Source organism: Acanthopagrus latus, chromosome 17, assembly GCF_904848185.1.
Source record: "Acanthopagrus latus isolate v.2019 chromosome 17, fAcaLat1.1, whole genome shotgun sequence".
NCBI classification, from domain to species: Eukaryota; Metazoa; Chordata; class Actinopteri; order Spariformes; family Sparidae; genus Acanthopagrus; species Acanthopagrus latus.
The window spans coordinates 9,439,104-9,462,490 of record NC_051055.1 but is presented as its reverse complement, the minus strand read 5'-3'; the positions used below and the strand labels follow the sequence as shown (position 1 = coordinate 9,462,490).

At 42.7% G+C, this 23,387-nt stretch overlaps 1 protein-coding gene across 3 annotated transcripts in view; it reads left to right on the top strand.

The window, feature by feature from the left end:
- The window catches only part of znf407 (zinc finger protein 407), a 159,058-nt gene that overhangs the window by 46,625 nt on the left and 89,046 nt on the right, over positions 1-23,387 (top strand). For all 3 annotated transcript variants that reach the window (XM_037074490.1, XM_037074489.1, XM_037074491.1), the window contains exon 5: positions 21,782-21,856. In XM_037074490.1, the coding sequence (XP_036930385.1) occupies positions 21,782-21,856 (75 nt within the window). The remainder of the gene's footprint in view (positions 1-21,781; positions 21,857-23,387) is intronic.

Genomic DNA, 23,387 nt, shown 5'->3' with positions numbered 1-23,387 from the left:
GTGTTTGAGAGAGAGAAGAGGGATGATTGTACACACTCCCACCCTACTTTGTTTTCCACCTACCAACACGCCAGTGGAGATTGGACATCCTTGACCGACCTGCTCAGCTACAGTCACACCTGCCCACACGCACATATTGTTACTAACCGATCTAACCTCACATATATCTCACAGTCACATACATGTTTAAAATATTCACAAATGAGAGAAAAAAAAGATGGCTTGCACAGTCTGCTAACTTCCATGCTTTGCAAACTAATAAACATATGTTTGTTTTGTGATATTGACACCATTGTTTTTGCATATTCATTTGCCTGCTTGTATCAGATAACCCACCTCGAGTCGAGCTCCCGCTGTTGTTTATTCAGCCAAGTTGTTTTTCTCGACTTTCCTGCTGCAGTCCTTCAGTAGTTCACAGACTGGCAAACCGTTCCCTGAGTGGCCCCCGTGTCTTTAATTTAACAAGATACCCACCAAGGAGGCTTGTTTTGGCTGCTCCCCTCCATCCTGAGAGTCATTAAGGCCGGCCCACGGTGAGGGACACCCAGCCAGGCATTAGCATGAAGCGGGCAGAGCGACACAGAAGCAGCCCGGGGTCAGTGGAAACTTCCAGATCAAACCCTCCCAGTTAGCCCCAGACCTGGGCTCTGGTTAACACCAGCAAGAACAAGTGGTCCTGGGAGTGTGTTACGGGGCTAAAACCAACATTGCCAGTATGGCCACACGCACGCACGCACACACACGCACGTACGCACAAGCGCACATACATACACACAAGTTTGGAAGTAATTCCTTTTCTGTCATTTTTTTTCTCTACCTTTCTTACCCGATCTCATGTTTTGTTAGCAACTTAAATCTGTGTCTTTGTATTATTTCACCATTAGCCCTGCTGCAGAAGTGACACAGTTATTAGTAGCAGCCTTCCTCGACAAGACGTTTTATTTATTTATTAATTTTCCATTTCTTTCCGAGACTGGTTTTGCTCGCGCAACGCTAACTAATGTCCCCCAGAAGAAAAGTTCACGGTGCTGTGTGAGCCCGTTTCGTCTCCCCTTTCAAAGAATTTCATTTTGAAATGAATAACATGATTGCTGTGACACATTAGTTATCATGTTCTTTATTTTCTTTCAAACTGAACCTCTCATTTTCCCCTCTTCTCATGGAGAAATCAGTTCTCTGTTTTGCATCTTGAATTTCAGTACAAATAAGCCTGCAGCCACGTTTTCCCAAATGTTTGTTCTTTTCTTTTTTCTTTCTCTGGACGTGACCATCAGTGGAATGTTATCCTCATAGACACATACATGGACTGAGAGTAGATTTTTGCTTCAGCATTTTGCCAAGATTCAACTAAGTGATTTTTGGAGGGTATGGAGGGCTGAAATTGAAATGTGACTTGCACTCTGAGTTACATTCAATAAACTCAGAGAAGGGTGGGTGAGCTATGACCTTAGTCAGTTGTCATCATAAGTCAAACAATCTCCAGCATCAATAAAAATTGTATTATACATTCAGAATTTATTTTTTAATGTTTTTCAGATCAGATCACATCAGGGCGAAAACTTCCATCTAACTATAATATATACTTTAATGTATTTGTGTCCTGAAGTTAAGAGTCTACGCTGTTTTGTTTTTTTAAGCGCGTATCACCAGAGTTCTGGTCACATTACACGATATTACATGTGGAAAGGTCATTCCGGTCTCACAGCTGCTGTCAGTGTGTAATCCACTAGACACCAAATTGGATCGCTCATCTTAAAACTGGGCCCAAACACATACTTTTCTGTCTATATAAAAAGCCCTCTGTTGTTTTTATCATCATGGTATGAAGTGTCCCATTCACAGCGCCTCCTCCGATGGCATCTGCTTTGCTTTAGAGGAGAACTGAGCGATTCGCAGTGACGGACGTGGTCAACCCATCACGCAGGGCTAATTTACTTTAAGTTCTGCCGCGTTTGTGTTGCTTCAGATCTGTCACGGGATCACGTTGACGTTGCTATAGCATGCTGTTGTTTTGTTTTGGGGACAGAGACAGCCAAACACTAGGATAAGGTATGACGAGTAACATTCTCTGACAGACAGGGCCTGTTGTTGGTGGACATAGCTGGCACTGTGTGTGTGTGTGTGTGTGTGTGCAGTTACCGTTACTTGAAGTCAAAATGCAAGACTTTTTCCATAGCTTTTGTCTAAACACTTCTGTCTTTTGATTGTTGTCATCCACTCTCACAAAGCTGTGTGGAAGAGGCATAACTGTTGAATGTGCTTAAAACCTGTGAGTGCTCTTCAGCAGCTGTTTGGATTTACATGGATTAAATTACTTTGTGGAAATGAAAATACTCTTACCTCGCGCTCCCTTTTTAGCAACTAATGTGCAGGACAGAATGCGCGTGGTCAAAGGACACAGATAAATCCTGTCACTCCTGTTTTTATACCGACGTTTATTTTCATTAGAGACATTTCTGTTCCAAAATTAACTTTTTCAAAAGTCTGTTTTTATTTCAAGACTTACTTTTTCCAGTGACACTTTGTCGTCTTCACTTTTCAGTGACATTAAATTCGTCATTGCCCCCTCATCTCAGGCATTGTATGTTCCTTTACCAAGGTCAGCATCATGCTAACAAGCTAGCTCCATTAACGCAGAGTAGCTAAGGCCTTGAGCCAGGATAGCTAGGTAGCTGTTTTGTTGGGTAGTTAGCATGTGTGTCTTTGTCAAGCTAAATGAAAATAAGAGGTTAGTTATTGTATTAACATGTTTTTTCTTGTTTTTGGCTGCAGCAACTTGTTTGAGTCAAACTTACTTTGACATGGTTTTTGCTTTAGCTAACGGGAGCCAATAAGCTAAATTTGATGGCAGTTGTTGAGCTTCTGAAAGCTAGTTTGTAACTGGCTGAAAGGTGAGGGAGCAGTTACTGATGAAACACCACCTGTCAGGACTTTGGAGAAGTGCTTTTTGAAATAAAATATATGTAATGAAATAAGAATACATTGCATTCAGAGCCTCTTAATACAGTTCAAGAATGATCGAATATTATTCCATAATAATTAGTTTAATTCAATTATTTGTGGTATTGTTTCACACCGTGTTTGTTTGGGTCTAAAATGTTTTAATGATGCAAATATATGTATTTAATAGTCTGAAGTGATAAAAAGCTTTGAATTACTTTTACACTTGCCAAGTGGAACTATGGGACATACAATTAAGCCAGATATATGATTAATGATTAATGCCTATGTGATATAAGATTAATGCCTACAGAAATGCCATGTAACGTACATGCAATCAGTTTCTTAATTTATATGGGAATAAAGCCTTTAGTTTAACTGGTTACCCACTGATTGGCATGGGATGGGTTCTGATCAAAATTTGCTTAAAACTGTTAACAAAAAAATGTTATGGTGATAAGGTAATCATAAATCATGCTGTCCCCCTTGTATAAATAAATGATGAATAACGAATGGGCATCTTATTTCCCTTTTCTTTAGTTTGGAAACCATAGTATCTACTCACATCCGATCTAACTTTCTTTGTGGGTACAACAACAATTTTATAATGACTGTTAAGGTTCGCCCATGTGGCAGTTCAAAATAGATTCGGAAAGCAGTACAGGACTGGACGCTATCAAGCTTTTTCCAGGTCACTTGAGAAAGGATATTCACAATTATCCCGATTCACAATCATCCTAATAATGGGAATTTATCACAATAAACTCATCCTGAGTGTTTTTATCCTGGTCCGCAATAAAATCTCATATCCTCCTGTCCCTACCCACAGTTCAGACTATAATGCACAATGCTCGTGCTGGTTGAATTAAAGTTTAATTAAAAGTGTAGAGTTAAGAGTTTAAAAAACTAATCAGAAACCTCCGCTCACCAGGGTCTTGGTCCAGATACTGTGCTCTGTTTTGACTAAACTAATAAGGATTTCTTCCATGCTTTAAAATATCTCCTGTGAACTGACTAGGTGTAAAAATCTCTTTGGTTAACATATCACCCATACAGCTACGCACAAAGAGTTTCAAAGCTGCTGGCCTGCTCTGTTGTAAGGAAAATTGTAGCTTCCTACGACACTCGTTACAGATGCAGAAGAGTTGTTTATCTAGTTAACGCGTGTCAGTCGACGCTCAAGAAAGCCTTCTGTCTAATTAGATACAGGAGTCATTGTCATCTGTCTCGTAATGAGGAATCATGAAGGCTTCTCATTTCTCTCTGGTGCCATTTGATATTTCACTGTGTCTACAAATGAACAGGGGACACGTTTCCATATTTAAAGGCAGCGCTGTAAACAGGGTCGCTTGTTGTTTTTATTTATTTATTTATTTATTTTTTTACATGCACTGTCAATTACCCAGTGGCAGTAGCCTTGCAGATGCAGCAGAGCGCTGCGCTGGCTGGCTGACTGGGTGACTGGCTGGGTGGCTGACTCCGAGGCTGACTGGCTTGTCTCTTGGAAACCTGTGAAATATGATTTACATTGAGAGCATGTTGTAGCAAAACCTAGCCCACGGTATGCATATTCCCCCATTGTTTGTGACAGTTGGTTGTACCTGCGCCGGGGGGAAGAGCGCCAAGTAGGCATCCGACTTTGCATTTCAGTGGCTGAGCTCAGGGTCAGGAGCACATCTGGTTGACTGGGAGGTTTGTGTGCGGTGTGTCGTTTCTGTGTTTCAGATTACACACACACACACACACACACACACACACACACACACACACACACACACGCATTTGCGAGCTCACTTGTTGCTGTGCAGCCGGAGTCTGCGTGCATAAAGCAGCAGCAGCAGCAGCAGCAGCAGCAGCAGCAGCCGCGGCACACAAACAGCGAACCCGGCACACCGGTGCACTCCTACACAAACAAACAAACACACCTGCTGCTCCTGGCAAGTCGCTCTGACAATCAGCCGAAGGAGGGAAGGCAAACAAAACAAACAGTTTAATTTACATGACAGTAGCCTGCTTTACATTAGCATGCCGTGGCAATGATAGAGTGAAGCTCTGCTGGAAACAGCAGGTAATGAAAAGTGATGGTCCTATTTGCGGTATACTGTAAGTACAGGAATGGGAAGTTCGAGCAGTCAGAACTAATAGCGTGCGCTGTACTGCGTGTCTCTCGCTCTCAGACAGTCCTTTTGGTGTGTTCGTTTAAAAAAAAAACAACTGCTCTCCCAGTCCTTTTTTAAAATAACTAATTTTACAGCATCTCATATAAGTATAAGCAATTTGTTGTGGTGAAGAATTCAAGATGTGTACATGTGTTTAGTGAAGAGAGGAGTGTGAATTTTTTATTTTATTTATATATAAATAAAAATTTTTTGCTTTCCGTTTCTCCCCAAACTTTCTTGCTTTAGACAGAACATGAAATGTTTATGCAGTTTGTGCAAAACAATCTGTGTGCAATTTTAACGAGCAATTAACCTCATCAATAAATAAGTAAACAGTGTTTTGGCTGGTTTGTAATTGCACAGAATGGTATTTGTGTCTTGAGACCACTGTATTTGTACTTGGTAAGCTTTATTTCTGAGGGCGTTTACTGTATGCGTGTGTGTGTGCATGCGTGCGCGCACATGGGCGTGTATGTGTGTGTGTTCGTGTGTGTGTGTGCGGTTTGTGGGCAGGTTTTTGAATGCATAGTGTATGTTTTTGTTTTTGCAGATGATAGCATACACTCATCGTGTCATATGTTTGTAGTAATACTGTTTAGGTGTGTCTGTACATGGGTTTCTGTGTGTGTGTGTGTGTGTGTGTGTGTGTGTGTGTGTGTGTGTGTGTGTGTGTGTGTGTTCTGGCTCCAGTGGTCTGCTCCTCATGTAAAGAGATAGCATCTTCCCACAACAGATCAATAAAGGAATATTTCTAGAATCCCTGCTTCTGTCTCCAATTTAACCAAACCATGCAAGTTAATGTGAAGAATATACTAACATCCTCACTACTGTCGTGGTGGTTGGCTTGAACTTAGCTGCCATTATTAAAACTTATTGACAAATAATTGTAATCAGAAGAGCTATCGCCAGGTTCATCTGAGATCTTCAGTTGAGTGTGACTCTGGTTTAAATTGTTTCCTGTTTTTTTTTTTTTTTTTTTGACCTCATCATTTTATGAAACTGTTTCTCATATATACTATGCTGTCTTCTCTGGATACGTGCACAACTCCTAGTGCTGGTATGAAATATTGACACACACATATGTGGATACACTCCGTCTTGCACATACAATCTCCACCACCCCCACTCTCCACCCAGCTCATGTTTACTTGCCGTAAATTGTCCTAAAGGGACACAGCCACAGATGATTTATGGTGCCAGAAATGATTAGATCCCATGTATTTTTACACAATGGACACAGTTTTTTTTTTGCATGTGGCGCCTTAAGTGGGAGCCAGTAGTCATTAATGACTGAATAAACAGCGCGTTCCCTACTTATTAAAATATAGCCTCATGTTTCCTCCTCTGTACTGTCGTGGCGGCAGCGCCTTGGCAACAAATGACAACCCGCTCTGAGTGAGAGTGAAAACATTTATCTAAGAATGTCTGAACATGTCTGAATATCTGTTTCGTTTAAAGACAGGCACGTGACAAAAAGTATGGAGTCGATTCAGAGCGGCATTTTCTGATGATTTAAAACTGACTGGCTGACAGTCTGACTGAGTTTTTCTGCACTTTGTAGCTGTTCAGGCTGTCCTTTAGTGGATCATTTGCAGGTGATTCAAGGTGTTTTAATGGGAAATACGTTTTGAGTTCACCTAAGGCACTTTGACAGAACAGTTGAAAATGAGCCCTACAGATATTTTAACTAATAATTCTTGATTGTGATATTTTTGCCACTCTATTTTTATCCCTTTCACACTGGAAAAAACGGTGACTGACACACGCTATAATCTTCATGTGAATGTGTGTAATCGGCATGTGATGTGAGGCCCTTAGTAAGTTAAGGCCACTGACTGGCTTATTCTGTTTCATCTGTTTCTGTTGAAGCAGCGCTTGAACATCGTCCAGTCAGTGCTAATTTTAAAAACGTTGGGTCTAATTTATATTGCTGTTTATTAAGACTCATTAAAACAAGTGCAATATCGTCAGGATGTAGTCTGATGAGGTAAATGATCCTCTGCTTTTCTTTCCTTACCCTTCTTGGTTTTTACACAAGTAAAAAACAAAAGGCAAACTTATCTCCAAATTATTCCAATTAACGATTAATTGCATTGTCTATAAAATCTAAGAAATTCACGAGAAATACCCATCATAGATTCCCGGAGCACAAAGTCACATCTACAAATGACTCATTTTGTCCAGCCGACGGTTCAAGTCCCAAGGACATTCACTACACCGTCATGTAAGACAAAGGAAAGCAGCAAAACAGAAAACCACTGTGAACGCGGCTATGTTGTGCACATGCAGCAGTTTACTTCGTGCCCAGATCTTCCTTCATACCTCTAACCCGTTTACTCTTCGCTCATGAGACTATTAGGACCTGTTGGTGTAGTTTGCACACACATCCCTTAATGCCTTGCAGAGGTTGAACACACACAGTTCAAGGTCAGTCTCCAATTCAGCTCAGTCCGGCTCACAGATAGTTGTCAATAAAATTGATCTTTCTATTTTTTTTAAACTCTGCTCATATTTTGCCATCCTCCTCTCCTCCCCTAGACACTTCCCTTGACTCTCTCACTCTACTCTCCTTTGCCTCTGTCCTTCTCTTTTCATCTTAAGCCAGATAAGTCTGCCTCGACTGCCAAGAGCATCGAGTATCACTGCTTGCTCCCCCCCCACCCCCCCCTTATGTTCTTCTCACAGTGCACTGAAGCCATGTCGCAATTTCTCAGGGAGTTTTGATGCCTGGATGTCTCCTGTCTGGGTCCATCTCGTCTGAGCTGCAGCGCCGGCTCTATGCGATCTGAACTTCGCTGCCTCGCTGCAGGTCAGCCTTCACGGCCGATTAGTGTCGAAGCGCCACTTTGGTCACAAGTTGTCGGGAGCGCTTATCGTGAAGATCAACAGCGATCAGTCTCGCCGCTGCGCTCCCTCTCTCTGCATCTCCTCCCTCTTTCTCTCTCCTTTCTGTTTTCTGCCCTCTCCCCTTTTGGCATTACCCCCCCTCCCCCTTCATGTTTTTCCCCTCAAATCACCATATTTCCATCTACATCTTATCATTGTCGTCCTTCCTTTTCCTTCCCACCTTCCCCCCATGCTGTGTCTCTTGCCGGATCCAAACAGGCTAAAAATGTTTTTCCTTCCCGACATCTCCTCCTCCATGGGGAAACCTCATGAGGTCAACCAGGATGTGAATCGTAAAAAGTAAGGTTAGGACTACATTTTGCTGAGAGAATCTGACTTACCTGAGCAATTTATATAATAGCAGGTGTGACTTACCCTCTCCTCTTTGGATTATTGGGTTGAAAATAGTACAATCCTACCATTCCTTTTACAAAGGTTGTTAAGGAGGTCACAGGAGAAAGTACCCATATTCAACATTTAATTGTCTTGTTATGATCATCTCTGCTTTTTAGGTGTTTCCATAGTAACTTGTTTTGGATGTTACAAAATCCAAAATACTTTTTTTGAGTGTACCTTGCATGTTTTTGCTTTTCCTATTTTTTTTTGTTCAGTTGCTTCTTTCAACACAGAAAAATTCTCAGAAACAAACATGCTTTAATGTTAAAGGTTTGCTTTACTACTTTACAACGTCAAATAACAAAGTAAAGCATGCGAGAACTTTTTCAATTTAGTAAAGAACAAATGAAAATAAAGCCACGTTTTCCCACTCATCAAACAAGTTTTTTAGGTGTTTATTGGTATCTCTCCAGTTAAAACAAGAACTTAAACCATCAACTCAGAGGGCAAACCATTTTTATTCACTTCTCCTTCTTTCTTACCTATGACTGCGTGAGCTGCCTTTGCGATCAACTCTACAGTGACTTCCCTTAAGGCCCACACACTGCTGTGTCCCGTTTGTCCAGTCCAGGAGACACAGATTCAGTTTGCATTTATTCTAATCTTCCTCCATCCCTCTTTTCTCGTGGTGTCTCTGCGCGCCGTCAGGCCTCGTCTGTGGCGCGAACAGAGACGAGTCATGTTTGGCCTGTCAGTGTGGCTGCTAGTGTCAGTATCTGGAGCTGCTGGTTCCTCTGACAGCGCTGGAGGGGCTGCTGGTCCTAGCAGAGTGCAGCCGTCACCCTGTGACACGCTCAGTGTCACCGATCCCCTCCGTCTGGTGACACGGCACCCCTCCCCACCCTGTCCTCGTCTTTGCCTACGACTCCCCCCACCCCCCCCATCAGCCAGTGGCCTTTTCACTGCCACTCTGGAGTCACTCACTCAGTCAGTCACTTACTGCCTCACTGAGGAGTCTTTAGTAGGAGCTGACCTACATGTGTTTTTGAAAGCTGATACCAGTGTTTTGGATTGAAGCTGGCAATCATGTTTCCATTTGTTTATCACTATCTTTATTTACTTTTTTAGAAGAAGAGTTAAAATGATAGATAGATAGATAGATAGATAGATAGATAGATAGATAGATAGATAGATAGATAGATAGATAGATAGAGAGCCTCAGTGCACAGCAGGACTAAATATGTGTGTGATTTAATCTGGCCTTGGCGAGTGTGCAGCAGTGACAAATGGATGCTCACTATGAAACCCCCTCATCCAAGAGACAGTATTAGTTTTTGCTTTAATTACCAGCAGCAGTAATGTTTCCTATCCATAACTGTCGGCCTGCTAGAATGCAGCCTGGCAGAGGGGTGAGGGCCTTGTCTCTTCTCTCAGTGGGCCTCCTGTCTCTTCTTCCCCCCCAATCCGTCTATCCTCTCTCCCTTCCCTCCTTCCTCCCCGCCCCCCACCCTCCACCTCCCTCCCTCCCTCCCTCCCCATCCCCTCTGCGCCCGCCGCATCTTTCATTTCAATATTTCAATATTTATGCCTCATCTGAGAAAGTTCAAAGTCACAGTAAGGAGGCATAACTTTCTCCCGCCTCCCCGCCGACAGCGCAGGACCCTGCCCGGTGGACAGGAGAGGAGAGGCTGGCTGACGGCTGGACTCCCCTCCCCTCCACTGGTCACTGGCGACAGAGAGAGAGAGAGAGAGAGAGAGAGAGAGAGACAAGAGACCTGGCTCGGGGATGTAAGGACAGACAGCCGGACTTTAAGTGTAACAGATATGGGATTTTTTTTTAAAAACTGTGCATCACTTCTTTATCATATTTCGTGCTCATGTTTATTAAGAATTCATACAAATAGAAGAGAAAAGGGAAGGTTTTTCTCTAGACGCTTGGCTGATGTGCCGTCTTTGTGGCTGATACCAACATGAGGAAGTGAGACGTTAGGATCTGTTGTGTTTTGTATCAAACACATGCAACAACTTGTAAAGGTGGCAGGATCTTTTATAGTTTAACAATAAACTGTATTGTCTTAGAGTAAGTAAAGTGTTATCTGCACTGTGTTTTTAAAACCAAAATGTTTTCATATTTGCTGATATGCACAACATAAATCATTACCTTTAAAAAGAGGTTGTATCATCTTCAGCCTAATTGGACAATATTTGATTCATGTTGAAGCCCATATGAGTGCATTTGCATGACACAGGGCTGGACACCCTCAGCCAATATTAGGTTGCACAACATGTAGCACCTCAAAGGTCCAGGGGCAGCGCCAAGGTCCCATGGGTGCCTCTGTTGGACGTGTTATACGTGTCTGAGCCCATGTCACTGCGCGACTACATTTTTCCTCGGGATCTCACTTGACCATCCCTGCAGAAAAATCTAGCGCCACTTTTAATAAATAAAAGCATCTGACAAGTCCGTCCTTTGCCATAAAGATCTTTGACAGCCGCCGTCTGGTAATAGATTAGCCTAATTACAGCGTCCCTGAGTTTAGATCACAACGTCACGTACTCAGCCTGTCGCTCTAATAGCCATTACAGCCACCACTCTCCACTCCCCTCCTGTTAATGTAAAGTTGTAAAGAAAAAGAAGGAGGGGAGGGGAGAGGAAAAAAAAAAGAAAAGGAAAGCCAAAAGGAAAAGGTCGTCCTCATTTGCATGCAAGCCTTCATTAGAATATGCGAATATGCTAAGGACCGGAGCCGGCGCTTTGCATGTGCAGGTGATGAATGGCCAGTGCATCGCAGAATAGGCCGAGATGGAAGCTCCGTCACCCTCATCTGCATAGCATACTTTATTTACCTTATTTATTTATTTATTCATTTACTTTTGAGTGCTCGCTCTCTGTGATACATCTTGCAACTGAGGAGGACCTTTTGCAATTTACTCCCCCCCCACCCCCACCTCTCCACACTCTCACACTCTTCAATAAGACGGGCTTTATTAAACGGCTGAATGAGAGCTTTGAGTTTTCACAAGGCTTTCTTTGCTCTTGATAAAAAAAGAAAGAAAGAAAAGGAGACAGGGAATGTTTGGACGGCTTGTACTGTAAATCTTTTGTGTTTGTATACCACTTTATAAGTCTCAGTGATGACTTAAAAAAAGACATTACAAAAGGTAGAAATTGGCTGTTTATTGAGCGGTGATTCAACCTGTGGAGCATCAGAGAGCGTCAGTGGTGGGAGGGAGGCCAGCGCATGCTTGAGTGAAACCTCGCAGAGTGTTTTCTGTCGATGGGGGTGCGTGCGTGGCGGGGCTGGGGTGGGATTTGCGTGCGGGGTGGAGGGCGAGTTTCCAGAGAGAAACTCTTCTCTTCACTCTTCTCTGTTGCCGGGGCGGCAGATGGTGGGTGTCAAGACAACGGCAGCAATAGCCAAACAAAGATATCCTTTGTGTGTGTGCGTGTGTGTGTGTGTGTGTGTGTGTGTGTATGCATACTTTCTGAGAGGTGTAGAAGTGCGCTAGCATTGAGTAGGAGGCAACAGCATCTATAATACCACTTGAACGGTGCATTGTATAAATTGCTAAGCTGCACTCTCAGTCTCCAGAAAGTCCATTGTTTCATTTGATTTGTGACACCTCGCTGAGGAACTGCTCAGGAAACTTACTGAGAAACTACTTCTCAATGACAGATGTCACATTTACAGTTTGACTTTCCCTACCCGGAGAGTGTGAACTTCCACTTCGTCCAATCTTTCCTCTTCATCGACAGCTATGGTTCTTTGAGCCTAATAAGTCATTCTTTGATAGGATCGCTGAATATTAGATTAGTAGCACAGCGGTTTATTTTGCTCCTCTGGAGTGTGACCTTAGCTGCCCTTCACAGAGGCGCGGGGATAATGAGAGTGGTAGCTGGCCGACAGACAGGCCTGACATCCCAGCTACGCCCTTCACTCAGCTGGCTGAGGAAAAACGTCAATACAGAGGCCTTATGTTTTATGGATTATCTGCTTTAGCAAAACTATAGTGAGAGAAACACAACTCTCCGCTTGTCATGTCGGCTCAGTTCTTTTTAACGTGCGAGACCACTCGCCAAAACAACAGCGGTCGAAATTAGAGGCTGTCTTCTTTGTTTGTTTCTCTTCAGTTTTCTCTCTCTTCACCTCCCGCTCCTCATTGTGAGCATCTTCCAGTCGCTCAGGTTTGAACACGGTGACCCGGTGCTCTTTGATTTACCAAAACCTACCGTTCTAATTTTACAGAGCCATCGTTTGGGGTTTTGGTTTTGGTTATGTTTGATTTTGTCATTTTAAATAGATCTCTGTCATGAATCTTGGCAGACAGGGTAATGTGTGTGTGTGTGTGTGTGTGTGTGTGTGTGTGTGTGTGTGTGTGTGTGTGTGTGTCCGGAACAAAGCCTGTTATTATGGACCTCCTGTGTGAATTAAACACACCCCACGCCTCCAGATTTTTGTGTGTTTATTTTTATTTCCGGGATTTAATCATTTATTTTGATAACGCTCTCTCTTTCTCATTGTTTCTTTCTCTCTTTCTTCACTCTCTTTTTCGTACATTTAATTTGTTCTCAGAGGACAGGCGGATAGAGTGTACAGTAAACAGACTGAATAAATCATGTTTGGGCTTTTCCTCCTTTTTTTTTTTGTTGGGTGGGGGGGAGGGGTGGGGGGGTCTCAGGGATACTGTTAGTTTTCATCCCCAGGAGGCACAGGGGAGGCTTGCTGTTGTAAACGAACCCAAGTGGAGCCCTGTTATCCACAGTTTAATCTGCCCACTGGGGGCCGGAGAGAGGTCGGGGGGGGGGGTGGATCATCACGGCTCCTGGTCCCTGAAGGAGCACTGAGGGTGCAGAGGTGGGGACGGAGGTGAGAGGGGTAGCTGCTGTCTTTCCCCTCAATTAGACTCTTTAACAGGGGATGAGGCCCTGCTGGCGTGTTTTCCTGTTCTAATGACGCCTGTGGTCAACTGGAAGAAAAAAAAAAAAACTGGGTCCAGTTACACCAATATATCAGTTTGACTGGCTGATTAAAAATATAGTGCTGACATCAGCGCTGTTGTCTACCTCTGATATAATGTAGCAACCTCTCTTTGCTCGGTTTTTATTCTTTTAAAGAAATCATTTTGGGCCAGTGAGGCAGGGTTTGATGTAACAGCTTCAGTAACATCAGTGTGTGAGTCTTGAAATGAAAGCAAACACCTTTTACTTTAAGGAGCGTTCTAAACGCATTATATCAGTTTGACCTTCAGTGGCGTCCTGTGATGGTCTAAGAGCCACTTCAGAAGCGTTTCCAACCTGCCAAGAATACTACAGTGCCAGAAACAGATTTTTCTAACTATAAATAATTGAATTTATGTATCACCGTAAAATATGGGGGTGTTTGAATGCAGCATTTTAGACGAACAGTTTCAATGCAGGCTTTCACATGTCAGCAGTTAGAGCTGCAACGATCAGACGGTTAAGCGACTGGAAAGAAAACTAATCGGCGACTATTGTTAAAGTGGCACTCTGTAATTCTGTACAATAAATTAAATTTGAATGGGGTGATAATACAATCTCCCCAGAAGACTGTTTGAAGCTAGAAAGTTGGCAAGGTCCACCAAATATAAACAAACAAGTAAATCAGTATTAAATTCTGTTGTCCTTTAAGTTTATTTAGTTTCTCTAGGCACAAAAAAATCAATCAAGCCAGTGAAGCTGTTTCACTTCTGTTTAAAATTTCCTCCCAAAAACTACATAGTGCAGCTTTGAATCGATTAATCATTTTAGTCATTGTTCCAAGCATAGATGTCTGATCTGCTGGTTCCAGCTTCTGAAATGTAAAGATCTGCTGTTTTTCTTTGCTATTTATGATAGTAAACAAAGAGAAACAAAGCAATTCCAAGAGCATTTTGCGCAAATGTTTCGACATTTTACCAACTAAATGATTAAACGTAAAAATAATCTGCAAATGAATCGATAATGAAATTAATCTTTAGCGTGAGCCCTATTAGCAGTCAGACTCTCCTTGTAACAGTCATGTTTTGCTGTCTTATTAATCAACGTTATAAACTATATTCAGGAATGAATAATAATTTTTGCTTGGAGCATAGATTTAGTGCCAAAACAAGCTTAATAATATTGAAAGTACAGGAAAAAAAACACAAATAGGCTCTTTTCTTATTTCTCACTCCCCACCCTTCACCTCCTCTCCCAGCGAACACCACACACACCTGAGGAGACCTTATAAACATAAGGAAACCTGCATTACAAATTACTGCACATCATAGAAATTGTGCAGCAAGCTTTTTAAAATACCAGCGCTGCCAGTGAGGCGCTTTGTAATTTATCCCTTCACGGCTGTTAGCTGCGCCGCGCAACGGTGATTTATTTGGTTTAAGAGAAGTTTTGTTTAGAGAGATAATGAGCAGGACTTCTCTTTAATGATTTAACACGGCGCGGTGGAAAGGAGAGGGGGAGAAAGGAAAAAAAAAAGCCCATATATTTTTCATATCTTTAACTGCACTGCAGAGAGGAAGGGAAGGGTAGGGAGAGAGAGAGAGATGCATTAGCAGGAGAAGCTAACAGCCTTTAACAACCGGCATTTTTGATTCATTTTGTTTTTGTTGTGTAAAATGAGGCTTTCTCACCTCCTAGCAGCGCAGCAGTATTTTAGGATGTTATATGTATTTCATTTAAAATGTTTCGCAAGACATGTCCCGTCTTCAGCGCGGATAGTGTTGTCTCTCTTTCTTTTTTTTTTTAAAATCCATAAAAGTGAATCTGTTTGGGCTGATTCCACACATTATGACCCCTTCCACAAGTCTATTTTGAAAAGTGCCACAGTCACTTGTGTCGCTGTCTGTACCTTGTTCTTTATTCACCTCTCCTTTCATCTTTACACCAAATACAGTATTATTCCTTCTTGTTCAGCATTTTCAAGTTTTTCTCCCCTCACTTAGGATTTAAATCCCAAATTAAAGCAGTTAATTAGAAAATATAATGATGCTGAGTAGCATAATCTGCAAACAGTGCAATGACGCTCGGAGCTGGGGGCTCCGTAACACTGAAACTGCTATGGGCGCATAATGATGATGATATCAATAATAGATTACTTCATCAATCGCTGTTCTCTTGAAGATGGAAATGCGCTGTTGGGAAGGGACTGAAATTTTAGTTTTCATTATTATAATATTTTTTTCCTTCTCTTTCCTCCCTCCCTTTCGCGTAGCTTGAAAATGTCTGTTTCATCTCACATTAGGGTGTGCTCTGCATAAGTGCAGGTGGAACTTGCTCTCCCTCTAAATGATCCTTTAATGGAACAGTGTGCACTGGAGCTGGGAACTCTATGGGGCGCTGCCACTGTCGATGAGAACTTCGCCTCAATCAATCCGTCAAGCCCCATCACCTGCCTCAGCAGATGATCCAAAAACCCCTTCGGAGAGGCAAAGTGAGCTTTTTATGTACCTCCTCTAAGACTAGAGGACACACACGCGCACACACGCGCACGCACGAGCGGCGGCATCATAAGTGAGAGGTGTCTGTTTCATTGAGGGACTTGACGTTGATCAGTCGTCAGAGAAACACTTTGCCTCTCTTTTATTTTTATCAAGATCATCTTAGAATAGATCAAGTGCTCGCTTCGCTCTGGCACGGGCACGAAAACAAAATCAATTCGGATGTTTTATTTATTTATTTTTTTTCCTCCCCAATATCTGTTACATTATGGGATGTTTCCATAAGCGGATCTCTTAGAAGCCCAAGCAATATTGATGCCAAGTCGCCTCCTGCTTCCGTCAAACAAAGCGACAGCAGCACAAAGTGCATTTGCCTCTGCTTCCCTCCCCAGTTCACGTTCACTCCAGCTTATCTAGCTACTCCATCATGATTTTTCATATTCCTTCATTTCCCTTCTTCCTCTCCTGTGGCTTCTCTTTCTCCATCCTTCCATCACCATCTATCTCCACATCTGCAAATTTGACACCACATTTAGTTCACCCCATCTACTGCTACAGGCCCGTTTGTAGAACATCCATTAAACTGGGGCCTGTAGACTCAGCAGAATCCCTCCTTCCTCAGTCTCTGCTCCTGACGTCTGTCTGTCTGTCTCTCTGTCAGGGAGAGCAGTCGCTCCGTCTGTCAATAAATGTCTTATCTTTCCACTTCTTGTTCCTGTCTGTTTATCTGTCTGTCTGACATGTCGGCAGCTGTCTCAGCGCTCCAGGGTTGCTGTCAGCCAAGTGTTGGTTTCTGTTCTTCTGTCAGTTCACCTGCCTGTCAAACCTTCTGAGATTAGACATGTCAACTTACCTCCAGGTTTTTCCGCTACTCCAGGATGGCTTTATAAAAAAATAAACAAGGAGGAAGCACATTATGTTTACTCAGAAGACTAAATTAGTTGTGGCATTGTGGAATGTTCCTTTTTATGCTATGCTTCTCCCTCTTCAGTGGTAAATATAGTACGTGGGTGCAGCAGCCTCAGATATTAAATTTGCTAATGTATGTGTAGTGTTTCTTCTGTCAATAGATCATTGACAAATTAATTGTGACGCCTTTGCAAAAGTTTAATGAGAATGATGACTGACTGACACGTGAGTGGCGCTGTTCTCGCAAGTGTTTCTAATTTAAGAACCCATTTCCTGTCACTCCTGTTGCTTCTTTGGTCACTTGCCCTGTAGAAGAGGAAGTGGAAGAAGATGAGGTTATATAAATCCACTGAAGAAAAGACATAAAGGGAAACAAAGGATGGAAAGAAAATGGGATGAAGAGGTCCTCGTGAAGCAATGTAATACAAGAGTAGAAATAGGGTGAGAGATGGATTGGAGCAGGTGATATTGATACGAGTGGCCGGAGAAACAGAAGATGGAAGTGATGGGAGATGGAGGAAGCTGAGATGGCAGAGGAGATGGAGGGAGGAGGATGCAGAGGGGAGCTACCTGCTGCTGATGGCAGTCAGAGTCAGTGAGGGATGGAGGGCGATCCAGCTGTGACATTAAAGCAGCAGGTGGAGGCCATCATTAGGACTGGCGCAGGCGGCTGGATGAGCCCGCACACACTCATTTCTTTGGGGCCCAGCGGACCACCTGAGAGTGTATTTGTGTGTGTGTGTGTGTGTGTGTGTGTGTGTGTGTGTGTGCGTGTGTGTGTGTGCGTGCTTCCCCTCAAAAAGAGCTGAAGCATAGACCCATAACTTCCGAGCTCATCCCCACCTCCCCCCCTTTTCATCTTCCTCTCATGGGGCAGAGCCCCGTTCTTCCCCAGGTTTCGGCGGCTTCACCCAGTGAGGGTTGAGTGGCTCCTACATCTGGTAGCTCCCTCGTAATGGTTTTTTACTTAACTTCCAACCAATTACAATACAGAGGTTTATTCGATTTCAGCTTAATTTTTCACCTCATAGCTTTTCCTATGTTGCGTTCACTTTGTCGCTGCGCACAGCAGGAAGCGTTTAGATGTTCAATTGTTTTCAAAGAAAAAAACGATAAGAAATTGGGTCAACTGTTCCCTCACTTTAGTCTGCTGCAACCATTGTTATGACAACACAGCTGTTTAAATGTCTAAAATATGTGCACCTCTTTTATCCACCTGCTTCTTCTTGTCAATCATTGCAGTAGTATATGTAGTATCTAAAATAATGATGAGGCACATTCCTAATGTGCCTTATCACTGATATGAATATGAAAAGTGACATCGAACAGATCTGTTCATTTGTCCATGGACATTCTCCAGTCTTTTGTTAAAACTGTAAGAGACATGAATTGTGGTAGTGATTTCCATATTAGAGTATTTAAGCACTAGCAAAATATGTAACCTAATAATATGGTGTGTATGGAAACTGCCTGAATTTCTCAGCCATGCCATTTGTGCACTTGATGCTGTCAGGTATTCGACAATTTTAATGTCGAGATGTCAGAAACTAAATTTCCTATTTTACTTTTCAAGGTTGTCAAAACCTGAAGAAACCAGATGAAAGTAACTTGAGCAAAAGTTGGCAAAGTATGTCATGTCTGACCCGGCTCTATCCCAGCATGCCTTGTGTACAGCTCTCGGGAATGGATGAGCGTGATTTGAAGGGCGGTGGGCTACGGTACGTGTAAGCCGAGTGTTGCTCCAGGCTTTTTCTTAGATCTCCCATCCCTTCCGGACCTGTAGATGGGCCTATCCAGGAACACCATTAGGCAAATGAAGTTGTTTGTATCAAATATTGACATGTTATCTCTTCATCATCAGGCGGCGGGAGGGAAGAGAGAGAGAAAGATTGTAACTGTGGGTAATTGAGCCGTGTCTCCCCTGCTTATCGGTAAAGCTCCGGCACGTCACGGACCTAACGAGCTGTGGCGCGCCGATTAGTCTGAAGGGAAAGTCGAACGTGAAACACCAGAGCCTCCGTCTTTCTTTTTCCTTTCTTTTTTTTTTTTTTTCATATCTGCAATGGATATTATGAGCCTCCCTGGAGGGCAGAGGCACAGCCTTATTAGTTCAATTCATGGGGGGGAAGAGAATTGATATGGATGAATGGCATATTAAAGTATCCCTTTGTTACAATAACCATCAAGGCTGATGGTTCGGGCTGATGATGCAGCCCAAGGCAGCAGGACGACAAGCTGAGGCCTTGACCTGGATGGCAGAGGATGCACACACACCAAGGGCAGGGGGCTGATTACACACTGCCTTAAACAAATGGATTTGCCCCTTTAACATTTAGATATGGGATATTTCTGTGTGTTGGTGTGTGTGTGTGTGTGTGTGTGTGTGTGTGTGTCTGTGTCTGTATGCATGAGAAATCGGATACTTGTGGATGTCTGTTTTTGTGAACAAGGACTGTCATCTGTCTGAATTTGTATTAATATGTAGTGTGTGTGTGTGTATGTGTGTGTGTGTGTGTGTGTGTGTGTGTGTGAATGCTGCTTGCTTTTTATCTCCACATTATCAGGGATAGTAGTTTGGGTGTATTAGATAATCATATGGTGAATAGCTAATTGTGAATGTGTTATCATCACCATTTGTGTGCATAATGGGTATTCATATTTTTCCATTTGTGCACGGTTATTTGCAGTTGTGTGTGTTGTTATTGTGCATTTCTGTGAATATTAACACCCATTTATGTGCGTGTGTGTGTGTGTGTGCGTGCGTGCAGACTGTGCCAGGTGCCTCCACAGGGCATTACCCATCTTGCACTCGTGCCACTCGCGGAATAATCCAGTAAAAAATGGGCGAGATGAGAATCTCACAACATGCCAGTTTGATTTGTACCCCTCGCTATCAAAGAATGCTAATTAAAATCATATTTTGCATATGTCTTGTCTTTCATGCGCATATGCAAATTGCCCCTGTTGCCTTTCAGCACTCTGTAATTAGGTTTATGAAGGACAGCTGTAATACATAATTAACAGAAATGTTTGCAAGCTCTTTTTTTCCCCACGTCTAAACACGACGACTTAAACAAGCACGTGTGAAGAGTTCCAAGGCTGTGCTTTTCTCTCAAATATATCGATTAATTCTTTCACCCATCCCCCCCCAAGCCCCCACCCACCCCACCCTCTCTGAAACGTCTTAATTATGCTGTTTGTTTATTTATAGATGATGCCGTCAGTCAGAAGCACTTCCAGTGGGCCAGAGAAGCTCAGCATTTTGATCTTGCCATTCCCCCTGATTGGAGTATACAAGATTTAGTCATACGCTCGCTTCCAGTTTAACTCCAAGGCAACATTCTGGACGGGTGGATGGATTGAGTTAGAGAGGATTGAGAAAATGTAGAGTGATGATAGCGAGGCAAAACTGCGGAGCTTGTTTGAATATTTATATGGTGGTCTTAGTTAGCGTCGGCCTCAGGGGCCTTCATGACGGACGGGACTCTGGGGCCATGATGGGATGGAGGACACAGCCGCTGTGTGCGTGTGTGTGTGTCCAGACGGCTGACACAGCGACATAAATGGTGAAATAATTATGCTTTCGCTTTCTGAAAGACTGACTCCTAAAGTTAGAAGGAAAGCTTCGGAGAGGCACAAACAGGCTTCGCCCTTAGAGAAAACAGAATAATGATCTACTTGGAAGAAAAAAGAAAATAAGTGAAAACCTCCAGGAGAAGAGGAAGAAGAAGAAATGGGAGGAGTGACAGCCGAGTGTGCGCAGCGACGGTGCCAACCACATGACTGTCGGTTCAACTCCCTCGGCCTCTTTCATGTAGCTCCATCCGCTGCTCTCAGATGTGGTCATTGTCTCTCAGTTGCACAATAATGGGAAGTGATGGGTGCTAAATGAAAAGGCCAGGGGATGAAAATACTGGTGAAGCAGCTTGGATGTCAGAGTAGTTAGTCCTGTCATCTGTTCATTATGTTTTCACATGCTGTTTAGGAGACACGGTAAACTCAGGGCCCTCGACAGAGTCAGGACATTGTGGTCACTGTCAAGTTGTGGTACCACAGTATTTTTTGACTGTGTGTGCGTGTTACTGCATGCACTGTAGATACATTTGAATCCTTGCACGTGTGTACGTATTTGTTTGACACATTGATGTACAACATGTGGAGCACTTTGCCCAGATTCTCTTTCTACTGCCGGAACCAAAAAGGTGCCTATAAAACAAACATTCTCAAATGTTAAAATCCTCTTGTGGTACAAAGCTTGGATATACATTTTTTTTTTGTACGTTTTCCTGGTCTGTTCTCAATTAACAGAACAACAGTTTTCCACCCAAAGACCTGTCTATGGCAGATTATATATAAAACTACACGTCATATTGGGTTTCCTCGGAAAAAATCAAGAACCATGGGTTTGTGTTCGAAAGTGTCAAGCAGTGGGACATACTCCAAAAACGAAACAAAAAAAGTTAAATAAAGAGGAATGACCAAAATAAGGACACAGTGTCTTTTACACAGCATCTTTTCCTGTTTCATAGCTCAATGTTAGAAACAGCGACAAACAGCAAATGTCCTCTTCACTACATGATTGCAGAGGCTGTCTCCATTGTGTTTCCATTGAATACATTTTATAGCGACAGCCCACCACTGCAAAATTGCCGCTGCTCCTACTTCAGAATTTTATCTAATGTCAAGAAATCACAATTGTCTCACTCAAACCAGACAAACTGGAGAAAATCTCTGAAGGCTATCCACCATGCTGGTGGGTAAATGCTTGCACCACAGTAGTTCTGTCACAGGAAGCTAGGCTGAGAGTCTCTGAAGTGTTTTGGTTTGAATTATTTTAAATTAAGGATACTACCTGTAAATCTCTCTTATCTGCTGAGTTTGAGACACAAAAAGTTTGGTGGTGCATTCAATTGCTCCTCATGCAAGAATGTATTTTCGAATGCTTTAAGAAGCTTTTGTTCTCTTAGTAACTACATCTGATTATGTTATTGCTCATATCCGTGTGTTCGCTTGTTGGTTGGTTGTTTTTTTTCTCTCTTGTAAAGTTACACGGCACCAACTCTACCACAAAATGTATGTCTCATACTGTCTCGTGTTTTTTGTGTGTTGTGTAGATGGGCCTTTGTGATGAAGAAACACCTCAGCACCCACCTGCTGGGAAAACATGGAGTTGGACAGCGTAAAGAGAGGTAGGTTAAACGGCTGCATTCAGCACTACGGGTCATAATCTGCTTTTTAGTCAAGAAGAAAACACATGTTGTGAATATATTAATTCTAAACTTATCTTTACAAAAGAGAGAGTTAAATTCAAATATGTTTCCCTGTCCTGTGGCCTGACTGTCAAGTATTTCAGCTAATTTCCAGCAGACTAAAGTGAGCGATATAGCAGGCAATTAATTCTTGATTTTAAAGGATGACTCCTGCAACCCCTATGGAGGCCTGTAAGCTTTTAAGCAAAAAGTCCCCACTAATTACAGTAAATTTCAAGTTAAATATAACTCGAGATCCTCCCTTTCCCTAATGAGTTAAATGGCTTTCACTCATTCCGTCTGTCTCTGTCTCTCGCTCACATCCCTTTTTTCTGTCAAACTTTATCTTCCTGCCTCCCTCATCTTACTTTCTGCTCTCCCTCTTGAATTAAGGATGAATGATGTTTCTTTTACCATTTTTGTCTGTGTATGGGAGTGTGTGTGTTTTTCTGTGTATGTGTAATGTCTCCCGCTTGGCCCTGTCTATCAGAAGCAGAGCCCTGCTGTCAGCATGTGTGTGCGTTGTGTATGTGTGTGGAAAAAGAAAGATGAGGAGATGAAGTTGTGAAGCCCCCACCCCCCCTTACCCTGACAAGCCAAAACGAGACGTTAAACACCTCTCAATCTGTCAAGCGAGCTGCTAAAATAGAAACAGACCCGCTTTTTCATTACTACGCAACCGAATTGATACTTTTGACAACGTGTGGTATTAGATATGACAAGTGGCCTCAGATATGGAAGTAAGCAGCCCGAGCAGATGCCTCTCCATCTCTCAGACATTATCAACTCAATTCTTACTGTCAGCTGTTCATCTGGATTAGATGGAAACAAATCTTCATATCCTTGACTGCTTCAAGTTTCTGTTTCATTCACGCTCTTCACGGCTGTGACCGGCCTGTTCCCCATCAGCCTGACTGACCAGGTACTTGAACCAGTGACCTCCCACGCCACAATCAATGTACTGTCATCAGCGTATTGTCCAACTGGGACTCGTCTACATTAAAAGGAACGAGCAGAAAGCAAACTGCAAGGAAAAGGAAAATACAGATAGAAAAACATGTTTCAATATATATGATACAATTTAACCCTTTTACTTCCATGAATGTAGTTTATTATCCTAACAAATAGTGAATTGAAAATTCAATGATTTGGAGAAAATGAGAGATAATGGCATTTATCTCTTTTCAACTACGGGCCTTAGGGTGCTGGGTTGGACCCAGGGCCTACTCTGGAACCAGTTCTTTCCATTTTAAGGAAAAATGATTCCAGAGTGGCAACAACACTTTGCTGGCCTAGAACCACTTATGTTTACAGTGCAGGGCAGTTTAATTGTGAACAAGGACCAAATAAATAAATAAGAAAAAGGTTTTAAGTATTTTCATTAATAGAAGCAACAGTGGCTCCGAGTATCAGTCATGTTTGGATGCCAAAATAGGCACGTGAAGCCAGGAGCAAGCACTTAACACTTAAG